Genomic DNA, 22591 nt, shown 5'->3' with positions numbered 1-22591 from the left:
GAAGCAATTGAACAACAGCCTTTCCCCCCCTGCCCTTGATAATAATAAGTATGACTTACAACTAGCCACACTTAGAAGATAAGTGCATTATGAGTCAAGTGTGTACTACAGATTGAAAGTTTATATGTTTTTATAGAATGAAAATGGCAACTCCTTATAGAAGTATTTATTATTTGCAAAATAAAATTACCTCAAACTAGCGCTTTATTTTCCAAAACCACTTCTTCTAAACAAATAGCAACTAAATCAGAAGTCACTAATTCTAAACAGACTCCATGTTATGAAGAACAGATGTTTATATATGAAAGAGACAATTTGCCTGTGCATTTTCGAAGATTCATAGCTTTGAAATATTTTACCACAAACGTTAGGGGTTGAAAAAAAGTGGACTTAAATGTCAGTTTAATAGATGCCAAAAGAACATTTTCCACATATGTTTACATTTAAGCAATATTGGAACAAGATGTAAAAAAGTAACTTGGGTACAAAAGTAAGGTTAAAACATTAACTTTTAAAGATTGTGATTTAAAGATTTTATTTTCTTTTTAGTAAAGTCAGCAAGCTTTACTTATGTTTTTTTTTAAAATAAAAATCTCAATTTTAAAAGCCACATTTTTGCTATTACCTAAAAGTTGCCTGAATGCTGTGTAAAATTTCTGAGATAAATAAGTTGGGAAATTCTAACATTAAACATTTGACAGTAATAGGTCTAAAATAAATATTTGTCAGTGCTAGATATTTAAGTCAGATTTCTGTATATTTTTCTGAATTTAAAGAAGTTTAAAATGATATTTATTTACCAAACAGATGTGGAAATCAGAGAGCATTGTTTACTGATAATATTTCATGCTTTTTAAAGCATTATTTTGATAACCCACTTTCTTCTCTTGAGGTAAGAGTGGCATATAGCATCCCCCCCCCCCCGCTGTTAGGGAGATTAGTAATTGCCCCTGCCCCCAAAAAGAATTACAATCAGTTATGTATTTTTGCTTAACCTAATGCCGTGGGGGCAAACCTATGGCACATATGCCACAAGTGGCACGCAGAGCCCTCTCTGTGGACACGCGTGCCGTCGCCCCAGTCCTAGGCCTTCAGCTGGGTTTTATAAAACCTTTTTGCTTTAGGCCTCCGCCACCATGTGCAAAAAAAAAAAAAAATGGTTCAATCAATCAATTTCAACTTCTTGCGAGAAAAAAAAAGATCTCGCAAAGTTGGAATTGATTGATTGAACTTTTTAGTCCCACCCAGTCTGCCGTTACCACCGCAGCCCAGCCCCCCCAATGGGCCACGCCCACCCGACACCTGACGATACATAAGAGGGTTTTGGATTGCAGTTTGGGCCCTCGGTCTCTCAAAGGTTCGCCAACACTGACCTGGTCCCTTGTAAAAGCAAGTAGTATATTGGAGTTCCTACTGAATTGTTGGCTATATTGATGCCTTACATTCAAATGCTTACATAACGTGAAGTTTTGAGATATACAGAATCCCGAAAATGTAACCTTTTTTTTCTCCCTCTCTCTTCTTATCCCGCCCTTTGTGATCTCTTTCAGATTTGAAGAACTTGTGGAAAAGTTCAAGGTAGAATATCATGCTGGTGGATCTACGCAGAATTCCGTTAAAGTGGCCCAGGTTTGTGCCCTTCACAATGAATTACATCCAGGTTAAGACTTAATTGCAGAAATATGTTTTTGTTCTAAATTTGTTTATTTATGTAGCATATACACAACCCAATATGGCTGTGCTTTATTGTTGCCAGCAGCATGCAGTGATGGCCGTGTGTACAACGATCATCTGAAGTTGCAGCCGCTGTTCTGTTTCTGGGTTAGATGTGTGAATGTCCTACTTTAATTGAATAAGATATTTAAATATTAAAGGGTATCTTACATTTGGGAGTTTAGTTGCACTTCAAATGTGTCCTTGAATAAAGCGAATAATTGCTGGAGACTAAGCTTCATTCTTAGCAAATCATCATAATAATTGAGATGATCTTAGCTGAGACTTCATATTTGTTGAAGAACTAAGTATCTGGAAGGTTGTCCACTTAATATTGAATTAAAGGCCTGTTAAAAACTTGAACAAGATTGGGAACAGGTTTAAAACTTTCCACAATTGGGGGAAGGAAGAATCCTGGGAAATCTTTGCCTCGGGATTTGCAGGATTTGTCTCCCTTCCAATGTTGAAAATAAGTGGGGTGGGGGCTGATCTGAAGAGGTGGAGGCCTGGAGAAGCCAAGACCGAGAAGGAACTGGGGTCCGAAGATCAGCAAAGAGTCTGAAAACATTTGAGCAAAACTGCAGAATAATTGGAAACTAGTAATTGGGAGTCTACATTAGATTGATCTTAAACCAGTGGAATTGAGTGGTAAAAGAATTTAGAGTGATAAAAGATAAGGCAGTATACAGCTAGTTCTCAATTTACAACTCACATTCAACTTACATTTGTTTAGTGACTGTTTGAGGTTACAACGGCACTCAAAAAAGTGACTTGCAACTATTCCTCAGGCTTACGGCGGTCACAGCATCCTCACAGCAGCAATGTCATCAAAATTTGTGTGTTTGGAAACCAACATTTATTTACGAGTCGTCCAGGGAGGCTCTTAAGGACCACACGATTCGCTTTACTGCAGTGATTGGCTTAACAACCACAGCCCAAAATGTTGTAAAAATGGGCATGGCTCACTTAACGGCTGCCTTGTTTAGTCACCAAAATTCTGGTCTCCGTTGTAGTCGTGACTGAAGGACTACCCATGTATAAGAAAAAGTTTTGTCTTCCTTTAATCTCGTCCTGTTTCCCATTTTATTAAGACTCAGTGGGGGGAAATGACATTACGTTAATTTAATTGCATTGAAAAGTCCGTATTTAAAATAAAATAGTTCTGATCATTTTCACGGGATTTTTCAGCTAAAGATCTGTAGGTCAGGGGCACAGAGAGAGTAACGCTTGGTGTAGCAATGATAGCAGATAAATCTCGCTTTTCTGTTTTCAGGAATCAAGAGTTCAGTGATCAGTACAGCTAACATTTTGCCATAAAACTGTTTTCTTACTATTGTTGGTTTAAAATACTTCTAGCCTTTCTTTAAGAATGGAAGTGATTCCATGATGTGGGACAACCAAGTCATCTCAACCAGGGTATAATTCATGGGGTTTTGAGAGCCAGAGTGAGGGAGAATTGGCCCTGAGTGATTCACTTAAGGACTATGGCAAGAAAGGCTACAAAACGGGACAAAACTCACTTAACAAGCGTCTCGCTTAACAACAGAAATGTTAGGCTCAGTTGTGGCCGTAAGTCAAGGACTACCTGTATTCAAGAAGAAAACAAATCGAAAAATACATTTATCCTTTGCAAGGTGCCAGCAGATTTGCAAAATTTGGTTCCTGTTGCTAGAATGATAAAACATCCTCAAGCAGAGAGAAAAAAATCAATGAATGATTGATTCTCGATGAAAGACAGCTCTATCTGACTGCGAGTAGGAAGTTGCAGAGCAGGTGAATTTGAAGAAAGAAATTTGGAAGGAAAGGCCAGTTTCGATAAACTGGGCAAGAGCATAAAATCAGTGACTCAGGTAGAACATGCAAAATTCAAATTTGCCCAGTAATCCCCCTTTTTTGATGTTCAAAATATTTTTGAGCTACAAATTCAGAAGTTAAAAATGCATCCTGTAATTATTTGACAAGCTGGCAACCTGTACCGAATGAACAAAGATGGAATCCTTTAGAATTAGGGGGCTGATCATCTGTTTGGTGTGTGTGTGTGTGTGTGTGTGTGTGTGTGTGTGTGTGTGAGAGAGAGAGAGAGAGAGAGAGAGAGAGAGAGAGATGATCTTTCTTGGGGGGGGGGAAGAGACGACACACCAAGGGTTGCTGTGTGTGAACACGCGGAAAGGGGGTGGCAGCAGTGGCTTCCTCTCGCATCAGGCCGTTGCTGCTGCTTCTCACGTTTCCTTTCACGGAAGAGCCTGCTGTGTCACACCCCTGTGCACCATTGTGTGTGTGAGCACATGAGGCCCATCATTAATTTGCTCATTTGGCAATTATAATTAGGAATCCAAAAATGGATCATTGGCTTTTATCCGGCACACTTAAGAGAAAAGGGACAGATGGTACAAATGTCCGTGAGATATCAGCATAGGAAACAAAAGTTAGTAAGCTGACAGTATGGAGGGGAAAAAAGCAGGGAAGACTTAAAAACAGGGATCTATTTTCACTGGAGCAGACAAACTAGGAAAGCTTAAAACCGGCTAAATTTCACCATCCCTTTGAGAGTAAACCTGGGGAATATAAGCTTAAATGATGTAAAAGCAGCAGAAAGACCATGAAATGGACACTCTTTAATGCTAAGGCAGGGGAGACCTTTGGAGGGATGGTTACACCCAGAGCAAAACTGAACACAGGGGAAAAAAACGGGCAAATCTTTTGCAGTGGCTGCACTGACTTGTGTTTTCCTCTTGCACACTGAGTTGGATTCATTTTTTGCTTGGCTCCGGAGTTTGAGCATGGCTTCTGGGTTTTCAGCGGCTTCCCAGATCTTCCAAGCTTCCCCTTCTAACTTTCTCTTTGTTTTCTCTTTTCTTTCTCTTTTTGCTTCACATTACTTCGCATTAGTTTTTATCTTCTTTCTTAAACCCCCACACAAACGATTGGAGGTGTAGCTGCCTTTGAGGAGACTCAAGCGGGTCTGAAGGTGGAGCCTCAACAAGTCCTCTCTCCCAGATATGGTGGGAGAAGCCACAGCGAGCATGCCAAGGCGGATGGAGCGAGGCATTAATTGGGCTGCCACAACCCACAACTCTCCGGTTCCAAATATTTCAACATTTGGATTAGTGGTTTAGGTGAAGAGTTCTATTTGACCATCACTCGCCAGTAAGCACAGAGGCTCAACTAGCCAATTTGGAAACCAGAGATTTTGGAGGAGGAGGAGGTCGTGCTAGGATCTGGCCCAGTATTATCTAGATCTAACAGGAGGTGTCTGCAGCTATAAAGCCCATAGAGGGTCCGTACAAGACCCGTGTACTGTTACGGCAGATGCGCCTCTATTTTTGCAAATTAAGAAGGGAAAAGTTGCCAAGCCTTACTACTAGTCAGCCAGTTTACAACAGTGAATATTTGAGGAAAATAAAATTGATCAGGTTGGGCATGGGTAAATCATGCTTGAATAGATTTTGAGCCAGCTCTGACTTGATTCTAGAATGCTGGTGAGAACAAATTCCCATCCGCTTTAGATTTAGGGCCGTGGAAGCGGACATGGGTGTTAACATGGCCTCCAGGATCGTTGTTGTTCTGCTGCCGTCATCTCAGCCCCTCTTGGGGGCCATCCAAGGCACTTCATCTTCTTCTTTTCTGTTGCTAACGAAATATCTGGCAGCCCCACAATAACTCAACAGGGTATTTATGTCCTTCTAAGAAATTTCATCTTCTTTGTGGGTGGGGGGTGCACTCTAAAAAGGTGGAGGGGTGGATACTTTTAAACATTTTCTTTCATTCTGAATTGCATGTCTGTATAGTATACCGCAGATCATGAATGAAAATTTATTTCCTTTATTTATGTTGCTGAAGAGTAGAACTCTTTTTTTGCAGATAGCAAGATTTACTTTTTTTTAAAAAAACTTCTTTTCCCACCAGATGCTTCTACAAAAAGATGCATTTCAAAAACTGAAACTCAGAAGGTGTAATGGAGATTTTTGTTCTTCCTACAGATGGAAAAATAATTAGATTAGATCCAGCGATCTCCCATTAGAATTCTCTCGCTTGCTGAAGAGGGTGGGAAAGTGATTCTCTCTACCCCCCCCCCATTCTTCCTCCTGTTTGCATTTCTTAAAAGTCTGTTTTGAAGAGATGGGGGGGGGGGAAGAGAGCACTCTGAACAGCTGGAGTCCTGAGGGTTCAGAGACAGGAGGGTGAGTAAATTGGATTCCCCCCACCCCCACCCACCCACCCAGGAGGGTCTGCTGAATTGCAGCGATCTCCACCAGTGGAGGAGTCCTGCTTGGTTCCAGGCCATTGTCACTGTTCCAAAATAAGCTTTTGATCAGGGTGTACCCAGAATGGAAACCAAAGCAAAATAAAACCATATTCTAGAGAAATGTGAAAAGTGTGCTCATTGGCAGAAAAGGCTTAACTATGTTCCATCTCAGTGAATCTGAGAGACGGGAAAGGAATTCCAGACCGATTTCTGTTCGGCCACGCAACCAATGTTGATGGTCAAGTGATGTGGCAGATTTAATGCCACAGCAGCAGATCCCTTGCAGGAAAATCAGAGGGCAGCCTTTCCTTGACCTGTAGGAATTACTGATAAATTAAGAGGTTGGTGGTTAAGGGGGCTCTAAAAAAGAGGAAAGAAAACAAGAATTCCTTGTTTCAGCCTTCCCATAGAAGGAAATAAATGTGGCCTGCAGGCATAGAACAGACGGAAGAGCAAATCCAGTCTTTCTAGTTTATTTAATTATTGGACTTCGTTTCCTGTTACTTTATTGAATACTTGTCTTTAGCACATCTGAAAACTTCCTTTTCTCCCTCCCTTTTACCTTCCTGATAAATAAATTCTAGTTCTCGCTCTTGTGTATTCAAACTGTCACTTATTTTTCCCTCATAATACAATAAAGAGCCTTCTGAACGAGGGTTGCACACTCTTCTCCTTCCTCCCCCATAGAATTTAATTTATTCACTTCTAGATTTTCTCCTTCTGTTCTTGGGGGGCCTTTTGAAGGTTTGGGGAGACAGATAAGTTTACATAAGACTTCTCTCTAACTTGGGAACGGCTAATCTAATCCCTTACGGAAGGTTGCTTTGTTTTTTTATACATTTGTATTAAGAATTTTGATGATAGTAAAATCTAATACAAACTAAACTTGAAAGAAAAGAGAATAGAAAGAAGGAGTAAAAAGTACAAGGAAAAAGATAAAAGAACCTAAAGAAAAACCGATATATAAAAAGTCACTTCCAACCTTCATCAAAAGTATAAACAAAGTAATTTTTCACCCTGTAAGTTACAAACATTTATTTCTTCATTCCATATCCCATCTGTTATTTACAAACAAATCCATAAAACATCATCTTTTCAGTGCTGGTATCAGCAGAAAGTCTAATAAGGGAAGCATTTCTTATCTTTAAGCTTAAATAAAATAACTTTTTAACTTTGGTTAAATAAATCATATTTACATCCTTTCCTTTTGACAAGTCTTAATTTTTACTTCATTCAAATATTATTGTAAAGGTTCGACAAGGATTCACAAGCCTCTTTTTGAGATCCAGTAAGGAAAAAATATCTACGTATGTCATTCACTTGGTTTGCCATTTGCATTTCCCTTTTTTTAGACCCAACGAAATATCCTTATCTAAATCATTCTCTTGGCTTGTCAGTTGTAAATCCACTTTCAATACCACCTCTTATCTTGTCAGATAAAAATTGTTCTATATCTGACAATTCTTCAATAACATCTTTTGGATATAGTTATCCTTAGAAGCATCTATGAATAGAAGCATTACTGACATTGTTGATTTTGTGGCTACAATTTTATGATTTCGTTTTTCAAATGTCTCCTTCAGTATTTTTATGGTCAAAATGTTTTGCACCAGCTTACAGCCTGCATGTCTTTCCTATAGCTAAAACCTTTAGTCCTCTCTAGTACCCAGTTTTTGAAATCACCAATTTTATCTAATGGTGAACTGATTGGCGGTTTGGGATTACTCTCTGGACAAGGCGGGGACTTGGGATCACCCATAAGTGCCCCCGTCATTGCTTCATGCAAGGAGACCCCAGTGGTCTCTGAAAAGCTTAGCCCTCTGCGAGGGATGAGGAATTGCCATCTCTGCGCAACCACAGTCGTTGCCTTTATGGACACAAAGTCTGCATTCTTCCTTTCTTAATCACTTTTGGAAATTACTTGTTAACAGCTTTTCAAATATTAAGAACCTTCAGAATAGCAGGTTTTACTACACTGGGTGATTTTTCTTCAGTCCTCAGCGAAAAATGTCTTAAAACAAATTTAAGGACTTAATATAATCTTTTTTTTTTTTTTGGAATAAACAGCAAATGGGTGATTTAGAAGGTTGATTTTGGAATGTTACAAACAGAGCAAGTCTTCCAGGTGGAGTTGCAATAAGGTTTTGCAACTAATCACAGCTGGAATTGAGAAGAGTCATAGCTGCACCGTGGCCTTCAGGAGAGATGGTTTTAATGAACTGGGAAGGTCACATCTAATGACTTCAAATTCTAAAAAAGGATGAGCAATCCTACAAATAAGCTACTGGAGGAACAATTACACCTCCCCTCCCTCCAAAAAGAAAAAATAATAGGAATATATGTAAAGTTGTCTAAAATGCGGAGGAGAACATCCACCAGGAAGAAAACAGGAAAGGCGGGCAACATAACGAAAAAAAGAATGTAAGGTAGTCTATGGAAACTATAGCATAACTCTATCAAAAAAAATCTGAACTGAAGTTACGAGAGATAACTGAAAAATAACAAAAGAGTGCATTGGTGTGTGTGTGTGTGTGTGAGAGAGAGAGAGAGAGAGAAAAGGAAGCCAAGGAGAGCAAAAGGTGGCCCTTTCAAAGGAAAGTGGTGAAGTACTTCTAGGTGGTGGTGGGAAGGCAGAACTTCTTAGTATTCAAGTTGCATCTGTCTTATCTCAGAAGGAAAACCAGGCTGGTTATGATTAAATCTGTCACGATGGAGAGAGGCTAATTGCAATTGAGATCGACAGAGAGAGGGTGAGAGAGAACTTAAAAGTGTCCAGAACCAGATTACAGGCCAGGGACTAAAGGAGCTGGAGGATGTGATCACAGAAACACTTTTGGTGCTCTTTGAGAACTCTCGAAGGAAGCAGAGGGGAGCTCTCGGGGGAGAGCTGGGAAGCCCCGGTCAGTCGGTCTTCAGAAGGAAGGAGAATCCTCTCAGCCGACCCTCTTGTTTTCCTCAAACAGATGACCAGGCAGCATGTTTGTGAATAGGCAGGGCACAATTAACAGCAGCCAGCATGAGTTCATTGCAAATAAATCATGCCAGACTACATTTATTCCCTTAGCTGGTGGTGTTGTCGTAGACCAGGTGTAGCCGCCACGGGAAAGCCAAGAGAAGGAAGAGAAGAACAGATACACAAAGCCAGGAAGCTCAGTCCATGCTGGCAAGGCCCCACTTAGGTGGTCAGTCTTTTAGTTGTAGCCCAGCCAGATATCTGAGGCAAATTGAAATATCTAAATATAGATGAGCTGTAGATGATGCTAGCACAATTAAATATTTTACCTACCGCTGTTCAGGAGCAGAAGTATAACTCCTAATAACGAAATACTTCGCCTGTGTGGAAAGGGTAATGTGAAGACCGATGCTCACTTTTTTCCTTTTACAGAGATATTTGTGCGTGTCACTTAACAGTGTTATTAGCAAATTGTCCAGGATACCCAGTTTCATTTTAATCAGTCTGATAGAAGTGATACAGCCTCTCCGAATGTTTCTGATACCAGAAGAGAATAACTGCTTAATGGTCTGTGAACGTATAGAATATGTACTCTGCTATTTCATACCTATTAGCCATTGCTGTTATTAAATACTGCAAATTCTATATTATTTTTGATGTACCTTAATATAAATACTGGTTTTAATGCACCAATTTAACAGGTTTTGTTTTTTACTTTTATAAGTTAATAAGCGTCACAGGTTTAATTATTTAGATTCATTTTATAGATTTATAGATTCATAATATTAGCTAATATTTTATTCATACTTGTATGAGTATTCTGTTAAATTTTACTGTTCTTTAACTTGTCGTACGCTTGTCATTACCTATTCTGACGTGCAAGTAAACAAGGTGGAGTTCTCATGAGCTAGAAGACCTCAGACCGAGGCCGGATGGGGGTCTGTCCGAGGCGCTCTAGCAGAACTGATCCGGGAGTTGCAGAAGACCAGCGCTCCTCAACCTTGGCAACATTATGGTGTGTGAACTTCAACGCCCAGGATTTTCCAGTCAACGGTGCTGGCTGGGGCATTCTGGAAGTTGAAGTCCATACATTCTAAAGTTAAACAAACTTTAAAATACGCCCCAGATGAGCTGGGGAGGTGTGACAATGCTGGCCTGGCCCTGTCCTCCCCTCCCAGGGCCTCCCCCTCTCTCAAGATGCCCCGTGTTCCATTTTATGGCCTGGGCAGTCATTTAACAAATGCAATTGAGAGAACAAGATTGAAGTGGTTAAGCAAGATGATCACATGAATGCCTCGCTTAGTGACTGCCACAACTTGCAGCCATAATGGGCAGGCTATCTCATAGTCATGAGTCAAGGACTACTAATCGTTCATCATACTGCTTGTAAACCTAGAACGCATAATTCCCATGTTGACATGTAATTGAGGGTGAAAAAAAGAAGTTTGGGGTGCCTATACACAGACATTTTAACCGTTAAAAGTTGTTTCAGGGCACGGGGATGAGTGAAATTAGGCTGCAGGAGGAAAAACATTCTTAAATTTCCTTATTCAATATTGTTCCATCCTGCCTCACCTGATTCTGTATGTATTTGTGTCGACTTCAATGTTATTGTCTATTGCGTTGGGTCATCATAAAATAAAACATTGCTCCAAAATAAAGGGTATAGTTGCTAACAGTTGACATAAAATGATGATGTAATTTCAGAAGAGCAAACTTTAAATGTAGTACAAAATCAGAACCATATGGCTGTTCATCACAACTGTCAGGAGATATTGCAGTACTTTAATCTGTGTGAAATTTAAGAATGGGATATAGAAATATCTCTGGCATTTGTATAAAGTCAACATAACGTCTTGAAACTGGAGCATTTGGTGAATATAGTATTCCTATATTAGTCGGTTTATTTTAGTATGTTTTATTAGTGTGTTTAATTTTATATTTGTTTTTTATCAAAATATTTTTATACCACTTCTCATTGCAAAAGTATCCCAATGTGGTTTTACAAAGACTATAATGAAAAACATTCTTTTATGAGTGAAATCTTAAAGAGAGTTAATGGCTGGGAAAGGCTGACTTAAAAAGATAAAGGGAGGGAGACGGGCAGTTAAGGAATAGGAAATATAAGTAAATTATAAATAAATAAAGTTTCAAGATCGGCCTTAAACAGATTAGCACCAGGCCTAGAAAAGGTCACTACACAAGAGGGAACCTCTCCTGTGTGGCACCACCAAGTGGCAATCCATCAGCCACAGCCCACAGCAGAGCCTCTTCCAAATTCTGTGGCCAGGAAGCTAAGACCTTCTCTAAGGTTGTTGACCTCAAAGTCCTTAGGACATTCCCAGCCATGGCAAATGGAAGGTAAGTGGACTTCAACTCCCAGGATTCTCCTTGCTGGCTGGAATTCTGGGAGTTGAAGTCCATATACCTAGAAGTTGCCAAAGTTGGGAAACCCTGTCGTAAGGGCTTTGTTTACCGATACCAACACCTTGAATTGCCTTGGGGACCGAGTGGCGCAGATCTTGTTGCTCAAGCCTGAAACATATGTAGTGTGTACCCCACAGGATAGCCTAAGTCAGTGTTTCCCAAACTTGACAATTTTAAGGCATGTGGACTTCAACTCCCAGAATTCCACAGCCAGCGTTGCTGGCTGTGGAATTCTGGGAGTTGAAGTCCTCATGCCTTAAAATTGTCAAGTTTGGGAAACACTGGCCTAAGTGATAAACGAACAAGCATTATAAACAAGCAAACTTTTCTAAATGAACATGAGGTCCTGGAAGGGTCTTAAGGAAAGTCCCGCATAGAGTCTATTTTCAATTGAGTCCAAAATTTCTGTTGCTAAGCAATACAGTAAAATGAGTCTGGCCCATTTTAAGACTTTTCATGCCACAGTTGTTAAGTGAACCATTCGGTCATTAAGCAGGTCCGGCTTCCCCATTGACTTTGCTTATCAGAAGGTCGCAAAAGATGATTATGTGACCCTGGGACACAGCGACCGTCACAAATACGGACCAGTGTCCAAAGTTCGGGGGATGCTACAATGGTCATAAGCGCGAAAAGCAGCCATAAGTCACTTTTCTCAGTGCCATTGTAACTTTGAACTAAAAGATTGGTTGTAAGTTGAGAACCACCTGAACACTATTCCAGCCTTTAGTTGCTAGCGTAGGACCCAGAGAGCAGCCCATCCCTGTCCAAAATCAGAGGTGGCTGGTTTGCCAGCCAGACCAAAGTGGCAGAAAGCCCTGCTTGCCTTGGACAGCAAGTGGGCGCTGGGGTTAAAAATATGGATGGTGCCCCTTGGGAGGGGAGGGCCTGGCCTGCGGAGCCCTCCACCTGCAGGGCTGCTCTCTCGAGGTTTTGGCTGGTTAACCCTGAGCTGGTCCACATGGCTCCACACCGTCTGTCCTGACTTACGGAAAAACATCCCTCACGCTTCGCATGGAACAGAATAGCACAAGTAGGCAGCGTGTTTCAGGGAAGACATTTGAGGAGATGTCTCTGTAAGTTGCCTCTGAAAGAAAAAGCAAGATATAAATAAGGTATTTATCATAAAAAGAAGTCTTCTAAGCACGCTTAGTATATTATTGGGTTTTTTATGCACTTTTTAAATATACTGCATAACTCAAGACGGTGAGCATTGCTAATACTGTACTTCCTGCCTGCTATTTTTTTTAATTTCCTATTCCGTTACCTAAGTTTGAGCCCAGCTGCAACGATTCTTTCCTACATAAAGACGAGAGATAAATGTAATAATAATTTCTTAGCCACTGCATTTGTGTCTTACATGGATTTTTTCCCATACATAATTATTTTCCCATAGTTGCAGATTCAGAAAAGAGCAGACCACAGTTGTAAGTGGCATGAAATCAAAGAAAGAAAGAAAGAGTGATGGCTGTTGGTAGATAAAATCAGTTTCTTTCCAAGATACGAGCTTGATTAATAGTGATTGCATTTTCATAGGTTTTAATTTTTCAATCAAATTTAGATTGTTTGGGGCTGCTTCTTGTGCTGCCATGTTAATCCCTGTAATAGTTGGGGTGGTAAATGTTACAGTGAGGTCTCCTTTTAATGCCATGCAAATAGAATCATCAATTTCCTCTTTTAATTTTGCTTCTGACATTCTAATTTGTTAGTATTTTTCATTCGTGTGATGCCTGAAGCTACTTTGTTTTTAACATGGTATATTACAGAAATAAATTTGCATTAAATGTCATTTTATCATCTTGATTGCCTCACATTCTGCACTTTTCCTCTGTTTCTATGGAGAACTAAATAAATTACATGTTGTTATACTTATAAAATCATGTAATGATATCATTAACATATTAGCAAAGTACTTAGCAAAAAAAATTACCAAATGCGGTTTTGCTTTAACTCTACAATAACATTGAGAACATGTTTTCTTAACTTTAAACTTTAATATATCATTGCATTTTTCTTTGAATGACTTTTCATGCAAATAAAATATCAGTTGCATCTTCATAAAGGGCCCAGAAATTAATATAGGTTAAATATAGGCAGCAAAATCAATCCTATATAGACTGACATAACTGCTGGTTGCTTTCTTGCTGGTACACAAATTTACTCGTGATGAATTCTCCTTTTTTCCCCCACTTACATTATGAACATTTGGGGGGAAAAAATCCAGTATGTAATTTCCGTCTCCCCTTTTAGAAAATTTGTGTTTAGAAATTTTTAAGGTAAATTTTGATAAATAATTGATAATTCAATAGGAAACTGCCTTTGGTCACCTCTATGGAGACTCAGAAATGAAACGGAGTTATGCTCGGTTAGAGGAAAAACAAACAGGACTGTAGAAAAATCCCTTAAGAAGCTGGTGTCAGAATAAATGTATGAAATGCATGTGTGACATGACTTGAATTAGCAATGATATTCCAATATTGTGGCAAACCAAGTTAGCCGTCAAAGAAATCATAGAACAGCTGAACTATATCTCATTCTTAACATTGCAAAACCTCGTTTGGGGAGTCTCAATATTTGGTTTCTGAATATAATTGCCCATGATAAATAGATTGAAAGAAGATTAAAAAGCAGAGGTAGTTCGCATGTCATGTCCCAGACTGAATTCCTTCTGGCTAAAATGATCTGCCATGTATATTTCTTTCATGATCTTGGAAAGAGGAAGCACGCCGTCGTGGCCAGCTCTGCATTTAAGGTGTGAGAGAATGATGACAGCCTGTTTTAGGCTGGATAAGCAGCTGTGCGACTTTGCCCAAATCTCGGTGGCTTTGATCATGCACACCTTGAAGGAAAAGGCAGTTGAGGGAGGCTTTCACAGCTCATCATAGTCGATAAATTTTAATTTAAACTTTGCCACCTGGTTCAAACCGTGTTGTATATAATCAGTTGAGAGACAGCGTTTCCTTGCAGTTCAGAACTTTATCTAACAGATAAGGAAAATTCCCACTGATACCATTTTGTTATCATTCAGATGTCATAGCGTAAAATTTAATGGAAAAAAAATAACTTGTAAATGAGATGGAAAAGATCTTCAAAATAAACATAAGCCACATTGGATTTATCTCAAGTAGTTAGCATGCATTAATATAGTGCTGTTTTTCCTATTATATCTAACCTTCTGTAGGGATCCTGTCTCAGAACTGCAAACATCTGGATGAACACAATTTCTTTGTTGCCATCAAGTGGTTGTCTGGATTATTGCAACCCTGACATGGTAGACCAAATCTTGATAGTTAATCTCCTTAACATATATAATTGTTCAGGAATGATGCCCAGAGTCATTTTGGATAGTGACATGGGCAGCATATAAATTTAATAAGTCAATAAAATAACATAAAATAAAATAAATGTATGGATTCTCAACTATCTTGGTTTAAAGAAACAAGGATTCATAAAGTCTCAGTGTTGAGAGGAGCCCACAGCTTGCTGAGTACAGAAATCTGAATTAAAGTGTCCCAGATACTTTCCAGTTTCTGCCTGGACCCATCCAGGGAAGGCGGAAGTCTAACTCAGGGGTTCCACCGCTCTTACTATTTAGAAGATTTTTTTTCTACCACTCAGCTAGAACCTCCTGTTCTATGACCTGCCCTCTCCTCTTTGTCCAGGAGTTGGGTCAGCAAGCAAGGGTCACATTTTGCCAAATATTTGTTGTGGAGTAGGTGCCATTTCAAGATAATTTTCACAAAATACAGTGGCTAAACAGGGATCCTCTATCTCAGGGGTTCCCAACCGTGGGTGCTCGACAATATTCCAGGGGGGTATGGAAACTTGGGTTTTCAAAATTATAGTGTATATGCATAATTCGTTGCTGTTATTTTGAACTTTTGTAAGGAGTGTGAGAATATATCAGAAGCGTTCTAGGGGTGCAGGGTATAGAAAAAGGTTGGGAGCCGCTGTTCTTAAATTTAATTTTGCTATGTTAGCTCATTTCCCAACCTATCAAGATCATTAATTCTGCCTTTTACAGAATTAGTTGTTCTGCCCAATTCTTTATCATCTTTAAATTTAAAGAAAATCCCATATATTTTGTCCAAGAATCACAAAATGTTGTACGGTTCCAGGTTTGGTTTGAATTTACTCCATCCTTTTGATACAGCGAATATTCCATAGCTAATAAAATGTTAAAATCAAAAACAGAATAGTTAAATAGAAGTTAAAAACACAAATTAAAATTAATGATAAAATATAATTTACATCAAACAATTAAAAAGATTGGCCTTTATATATTTCCTAACCACTGAGAAAATAATGGCCAAGTTCAACTCTAAGTCGGTTTATTCCATATCCCTGTGGTAACTCATTTAGCACTTTCTTTGATTAGGAACTTAGGATGATAATTTTTTAATTATAGTTTTAAAGTTAGCTATGGGTAACATAGATCATTTATGACACAGATCATTTTAATGCTCTCTAAAGCTTTTTGTTCAGATTTTCCATTTTTTAAAAAAAACTAAACTGTTGAATTTGTTATAAAAAAGAGTATATTATTATCTATACTATATCTTGAAGTACCGTGTATCAATTTATCAAACCAAGTTAGCAAGCCTTTACAGTAAGTCTGCAAAACACCTTTAAGTAACACCTCAGATAAGAGCCAAGATCTGTGCTGTAATCAAAGGATTCAGGATTCTTTACAACTCCTGTGGTAAAGAAGATTCTCCTGAGAGCATAAAAAATATACAGGTTGTAATGTGAACAGTGAGTGAAATTGGTTAACTGGTGCATGAATTTCTATCTAAACCCAACTCAAGGTACCAACAATGGGCTATTAAAACAAAAACACATTACACTATACATTTAAGGTTATTTTTTACCAATCAAAAACTTTCTACATTGTGTTGGAACACCTGTAATAAATTATTATATACAAGCCCCTCTGGTGACAATTCCCAGTTCAATACTCACTTGAGTCAAAAGTCCTCAAAGGGATTAGAAAAACCCATTCAGCATTCTTTCATAATGAATTCTGTGTAGCTTTGGCCAACTTACCTCAGGTTTATATTCTATTTAAACACAAGATATTAAAATCGTTAGTTATCAGATTTAATCAGTAACAATTAACCAGCAGAACAGCTTGCCTTTAGAAGTTGTGGGTGCTTCAACCCTGGAGGTTTTTAAGAAGAGACTGGACAGCCCTTTGTCCGGAATGGCACAGGGCAGGGGGTCTGCAACCTTGACAATTTTAAGACTTGCAGACTTCAGCTCCCAGAATTCCTCAGCCAGCAAATTATTGGTTTCATATAAAATTGGTAATAAACTATATAACTGTTTTCCTAAAACACATCCATTTTTGTTTCTTTCGACAGTCTCAAGATTTAAATAATTTCAAAGCCATCCATCAGGACGTAACTTACGCTAAAGATCTTATCTATTGGGTTTGATGTTAAAGTGTTAATTGTTCGGTATAGTTTTGCCTGTAAAACAGTTAATCCGCCATACAGTGTGACAGAAATGTAGATGTAATGGCAAACCTTTTGGGGTTTTTTCCCCCCTTTCTGCTTTAATTACAGTGGATGATCCAGTTCCCCTACAAAGCCGCGACCTTTTTTGGCTGCATTGGAACTGATAAATTTGGGGAGATCCTGAAAAGGAAAACGGAAGAGGCCCACGTGGACGCTCACTACTATGAACAAAGCGAGGAACCAACGGGGACCTGCGCTGCCTGCATCACCAGCGATAACAGGTGGGACCCTTTCCCCTGAGGAGCCCCCCCCATTTGGGGAAAAGGAGCAGAAGACGTGGGAAGCCCAGTTGTGTCGTGGCTTGCAGGGGGGCAGAGGCCACCCCTCGATCTGACAGGCCACATCAGGAAGGCACTGATCAGCCTATCAGCCACTGATAGGCCAGAGTTTTAGATGGTTTTGAAAACAGTATGAATTTGTTAGACTAAAAGAAAGGCATATATCTAGATTTGTCAAAGCTGCTTTTTAAAAAACCATCTTATTAATTCTATTTGAGGAATGTCCCAGGGATTGTGTGCAATTGATAGCTGATTTTAACATTCAAGTTTATTGAACGATTTCAATTTAGAAATTGCAATTATACAATGTTTCCCCTTAACCTCCTTGCTGTTGACACTATGAATTATGTCTTTGCTCTCTACGTTGCATTTCAAAAGAACAAATCCATTTCCATTTGTTTTTGTACTTCCCTGCACTTTCCATGATTAAATTAACTCTGCAGTTAGGACTGACTGTTCAGTTGTGAAAAAGAGCTGTGATTATAAAATAAGGGTAACAATACTTTCCCCATTATCTCTGCTATTTTTATACATCCATTTTTAAGCAATTTTCAAAAGGTGGGCTTTCTCTCCTTGTTTGGGGAAGAGTTTATATCTTTGGTGGAACAGCCCTGGGGCAGATTTCAAGTTTGAAAATTTGCAAAGTAAGAAGTTGATAAAAGATAAAAATGTCTGTAGGGATTTAGATAATTCTGATCATAGAAAGTGAAAACCTTGCTTGTATTTAATGTGTTCCGTTTTGACAGCAGGCACCAGGATCTTTGATAATTTTTCTTACGAATACGCTCCTCAAGATAACAAATTGTACCACACCTCCATACCAACCAGGTCTTTTTCATTTGAATTACATTTATTTTTAAATGTTCATTGTAGACTAAAATCTATCTCTGGCTTAACAGTGTAAACCAAGGGGGGGGGGGTCCAAACTTGGCAACTTTAAGACTTGTGGACTTCAACTTCCAGAATTCCCCAGCCAGCATGGAATGGAATTCTGGGATTTGAAGTCCAGAAGTCTTAAAATTGCCAGGTTTGGAGACCCAGCCCTGGTTTAAACTGCATTGGTATAAGTGCACATATAGGACAATATGTTAGTGAAAAGAGCTGGAAGAAATTCTCAGCCAGGATATGGAAGAGAAGACTTACTTTGTATATCTCTTTTTAAGGCATAAGGCTCAGGGCATTAAATAAAGGAAGCTGTCTTGAGTAGAACATCACTCCTTCTGACAGAACAGAACAGAACAGAACAGAATAGAATAGAATAGAATAGAATAGAATAGAATAGATTGTAGAATGGAATGGAATAGAATAGAATAGAATAGAATAGAATAGAATAGAATAGAATAGAATAGAATAGAATAGAATAGAATAGAATAGAATAGAATAGATTGTAGAAGGGAAGAGAAGAGAATAGAATAGAATAGAATAGAATAGAATAGAATAGAATAGAATAGAATAGAATAGATTGTAGAAGGGAAGGGAAGGGAAGAGAAGAGAAGAGAAGAGCTGGAAGGGACCTTGGAGGTCTTCTAGTCCAGCCCCCTGCTCGAGCAGGAGAACCTATACCATTTTAGATAAGTGACTGTCTAGTCTCTTCTTTAAAACCTCCAGTGATGGGAGCGCCCACAATTTCTGGAGGCAAAGCTGTTCCACTGGTTAATTGTCCTCACTGTTAGGAAGTTTCTCCTTAATTCCAGGTTGCTTCTCTCTTTGACAGTTTCCAACCATTGTTTCTTGTCCTGCCTTCTGGTGCTTGGGTGAATAACGTGACCCCCTCTTCTTAGCAGCCCCTCAGATACTGGAAGACTGCTATCATGTCACCCCTATTTCTTGTTTTCTTTAGACTAGCCAAATCCAAGTCCTGCAACCGTTTTTTATATGTTTTTGTCTCCAGATGTTTTAATCATCTTAGTTGTTCTTCTCTGAAATTTTTCCAAGGTCTCAACATCTTTTTTGTAGTATGGTGACCAAAATTTTTTGTGTATGCTGATGGACATGGTGAGGTTTCTTTTTAGTGTTTTTTATTGCCTGCATTAATCTTAATAATCTAACCTATAATTTTAGCATTTCCTTGTCATCTTCCATATAAATATTATATCCAACTCTTTTTAATTGTTTCAAGGTCATCTTTGTTCTGTCCCCTGCTACAGGCCTATTAATCAAGTAACAAAATTGTGCAGTGTATTCCCCAATGTCTAACAAAAGAGAAAGTGGGAAGAATAATTCCTTTTTGCTTCTTTCCCCCTTCTTCCCCCCCCCCCCCATCCTTTCTCTGCTGTAGTTAGAAAACCAGTTTGGGGCAGACTCATTGCCTGCTGGTGAAACCATGATGACATCAAAGTGTCATTGTGTGTAACCTGATGCAAATAACATGAATCTTTGCATTTGTATCATTTTGCATTGGATGTCATAATCATACAACATCACACACACACCCCGCCCCTGCTACCCTTTTATAATTAAATGAGCGCAGGATGAGGCAGAATGTAAAAATGGGAAACACAAAAATGCATTCTTAACCCGTCCTTCCTATTGAAAGATTCCTGAAGATCACAATGAGGGAAGATCCACTATCTAGATTCTTTTCCATTGATTCCCGCCCCCCCTTTGTATCCTCTATATATCCTTTATATTCTGGAAGCAAACTAGTCAGGCTCTTTGATATTTTAATGCCTTTTCCACTTTTAATTGAATAATCCTTTCTATTTCCTCAAGTGTATCAGTCATTAGGTTCTTTGGGGTATCTTATTTCTCTTCCATACAGTATCAAGTGCTCAGCCACCCAAGTTGACTATTAGAGAAAACAACAATTAAAAACAACACACTGGGATGAATGTGCAGCTCCTGCTACTCAGCCTGCTAATGCTTGCATATATTATTTGAAAAATTGGGAGTGAAGAGTTGAAAGATTGGGTAGCATCTTAAGAGTACATGGCATGGTCTCGGGTGACGTTCAGTAAATTTGTTGATTAAATAATTAAGGGGTAATAGGCAAATTGTAGATATTCTAAGAGGGGATTAGAAAGCTGACTTGTTTTAATATTATTTTTTTAGGTCTCTGATTGCTAACTTGGCTGCTGCTAATTGCTATAAGAAAGAGAAACATCTTGATGTGGAGAAGAACTGGAAGTTGGTGGAAAAAGCTAAAGTTTATTATATTGCAGTAAGTGTGGTTAATGTTGCAACATGTTCACTCGCATTGAGACCTTGAATTGTCTACATTACATGTCATGCAAACCATATCTTAGAAATGAAGGGGGGAAACCAGGGATTTAGGTTCTACTCTGCTTGTTTGATTAATTTATATTTATGTTTCCAGGCACTCATTGAGCTGCCTGTTGGCCTATTTGTTTGGGAAGAATCTATAAATTATTTTCCTGATGTTTCCTAAATTAGTATTTGTTTCTGAAGTGCAGACTATTCTTGCTTTGTTTCTTGAATGCAGGCAAAAGTGCTTTGGAGAGGGATGAGAGAGGAATGAGAATAATAGATGTTCCTCCTTTCATACCAGTCTGTAAGGAAATATTTGTCTAGAATATTTGTATTCACATTTCTACCACAAGGCATTCAAAGAACTAAAAAAAAAAGTTGCAGATTTTTTTTAAAAAAATAGAAAAAACAGAAACTTCAAAAATTAATTAAAACCAGCAGGATTACTTTTGGAGATTACTTTTATATTCAAGAAATAAGAAAAACAAAAGTAAGTACTTCTTTACTCTCCTTTTTGAATTTCAAGTTGTATATTTTTTCCTTAACAAAACATTATTAAACATAATTAGCAAATTTCAACAATGGTGATCACCCTTTAGAAAGAAGACTATTAATTGGGAGCTAGTGACACAGCGAGGTGTGAAGCCAGTCTGCGTTTGGGGGTGTTTAGCTGATTTATTTATTTATGAGACTTATATACCGCTTTAAGTGCAAGCACTCTCTAAGCGGTGTACACCAGTAAGCAGTGTGTGTGTGTGTGTGTGTGTGTGTGTATTTATTTACATTGCCCCCAACAATCTGGGTCCTCATTTTACCTACCCCGGAAGGATGGAAGGCTGAGTCAACCTTGAGCTGGTGAGATTTGAACCGCTGACCTGCTGAACACAGTCAACTAAAGTGGCCTGCAGTACTGCACTCTAACTGCTGCGCCACCTCGGCTCTGATTGTGGTGGATTATGTGTTTTTCTTGCTTAGTTCCACATCATCCCCAAGGGGCTTTTTCCAGGATGCGACTGGACTTCCTCGTTTTCCTCTGAAGACATTTCGCTTCTCATCCCAGGAGCTTCTTCCGCTTACGGCGACGGTGCCAACTAGAGGCGCTAATAAGGTGGTTGGAGGTCTTTGCAGTGTTGTAGGTGACCGAGTTGCTGCTGTTGACGATTGGTCTGAGTGGTGTCCCCTCTTTGTGGGTTTTGGTGCGTCCATAGATGCATGGCGTGGCTTCCCCAGGGTAGAGACGGTAGTATTGTGCCTGGTCGATGAGAACCAAAGAGGCTTCTCAGATGAGAAGCAAAACATCTTCGAAGAAGAACAGGAAAGTCCAGCTGCCTCTTGAAAAAAGCGTCTTTGGGACAACCAGGACTCGGAGGACGGAGAGCCTCCACAAACATTTAGGTCAACGTCCCAACATTTGGTCTGATAGGGAGAGGCTGGTCTGATGATTAGCTAGCTCAGTTCCAGCCAGGGCCCTTTACCAAGGGAATTTGCAACCAAACACGTCACAAACCAATCAGGAAGTGAGGTTGTTTAGTAGGGAAGCAATGAACAAGTATCAAGATCCTATAGGGAAAAAATGGACAACAAGGAGGCAGTTGGTGGTAACTTTCCAGGTGTTGGTATATTTATTTTCTTATCGGAAGAGTGTGTGAATTCCACCTCTTGCAAATGAAGTTTGTCACTTGAGGAGGGGCCAATCTTGTAGGCCAGCCTCCCATCTTTAAGTCCCTCGGAGAAAGCAGAAAGTTCATAGATGGCATATAGAACGTTCTGCATGAAAGAGGCTGGAATGAGACCTCCCCAAAAAAGGAGATCCCAGGATATTCAAGAGCAAAGGAGACGGGAAAGAGAACCCAAAGGAGAAAGAAGAGAAGAATGACTATTTAAAGGCCATGGGCAAGAAAGAGTAAACACGAAGAGAAGGTCCATGAGGTCTGAAAAATGACCTCGCCTGAGATAATTCACTTATCCCATAATTCCTATAATAGATCCAGAACTTAAAGAATTCTGCAAAGATCCAAAAAAGTAAAGAAAACAAGTCTGGTGTGGATAGCCGGAACTTGGGAGGGTAAAGATTTCACAAGTTCACCTGACTGACTGATTGCTTCTGTCCATCTGCAGACGAAGGACATTGTTAGAACAGAGCAAATACATCAGAGTGTTACCAGGTGAAGGTGAGAGTGAAGAAGCTGGAGGCATAAAGAGTGTTTTCATTCATCTTCCTCACCGATGCTCAAAGCAGAAAAATAAACTG

The 22591-nt window shown here is 39.2% G+C and overlaps 1 protein-coding gene across 2 annotated transcripts in view; it reads left to right on the top strand.

Moving 5' to 3' along the window:
• ADK (adenosine kinase) overlaps positions 1-22591 on the top strand; it is a 124574-nt gene that overhangs the window by 33501 nt on the left and 68482 nt on the right. For both annotated transcript variants that reach the window (XM_039339647.1, XM_039339648.1), the window contains exons 4-6: positions 1551-1629; positions 16904-17076; positions 20185-20293. In XM_039339647.1, the coding sequence (XP_039195581.1) occupies positions 1551-1629; positions 16904-17076; positions 20185-20293 (361 nt within the window). The remainder of the gene's footprint in view (positions 1-1550; positions 1630-16903; positions 17077-20184; positions 20294-22591) is intronic.

Source organism: Crotalus tigris, unplaced genomic scaffold (assembly GCF_016545835.1).
Source record: "Crotalus tigris isolate CLP2741 ecotype Arizona unplaced genomic scaffold, ASM1654583v1 scf7180000017736.1026742, whole genome shotgun sequence".
NCBI classification, from domain to species: Eukaryota; Metazoa; Chordata; class Lepidosauria; order Squamata; family Viperidae; genus Crotalus; species Crotalus tigris.
This window is presented reverse-complemented; position numbering and strand designations above follow the sequence as displayed.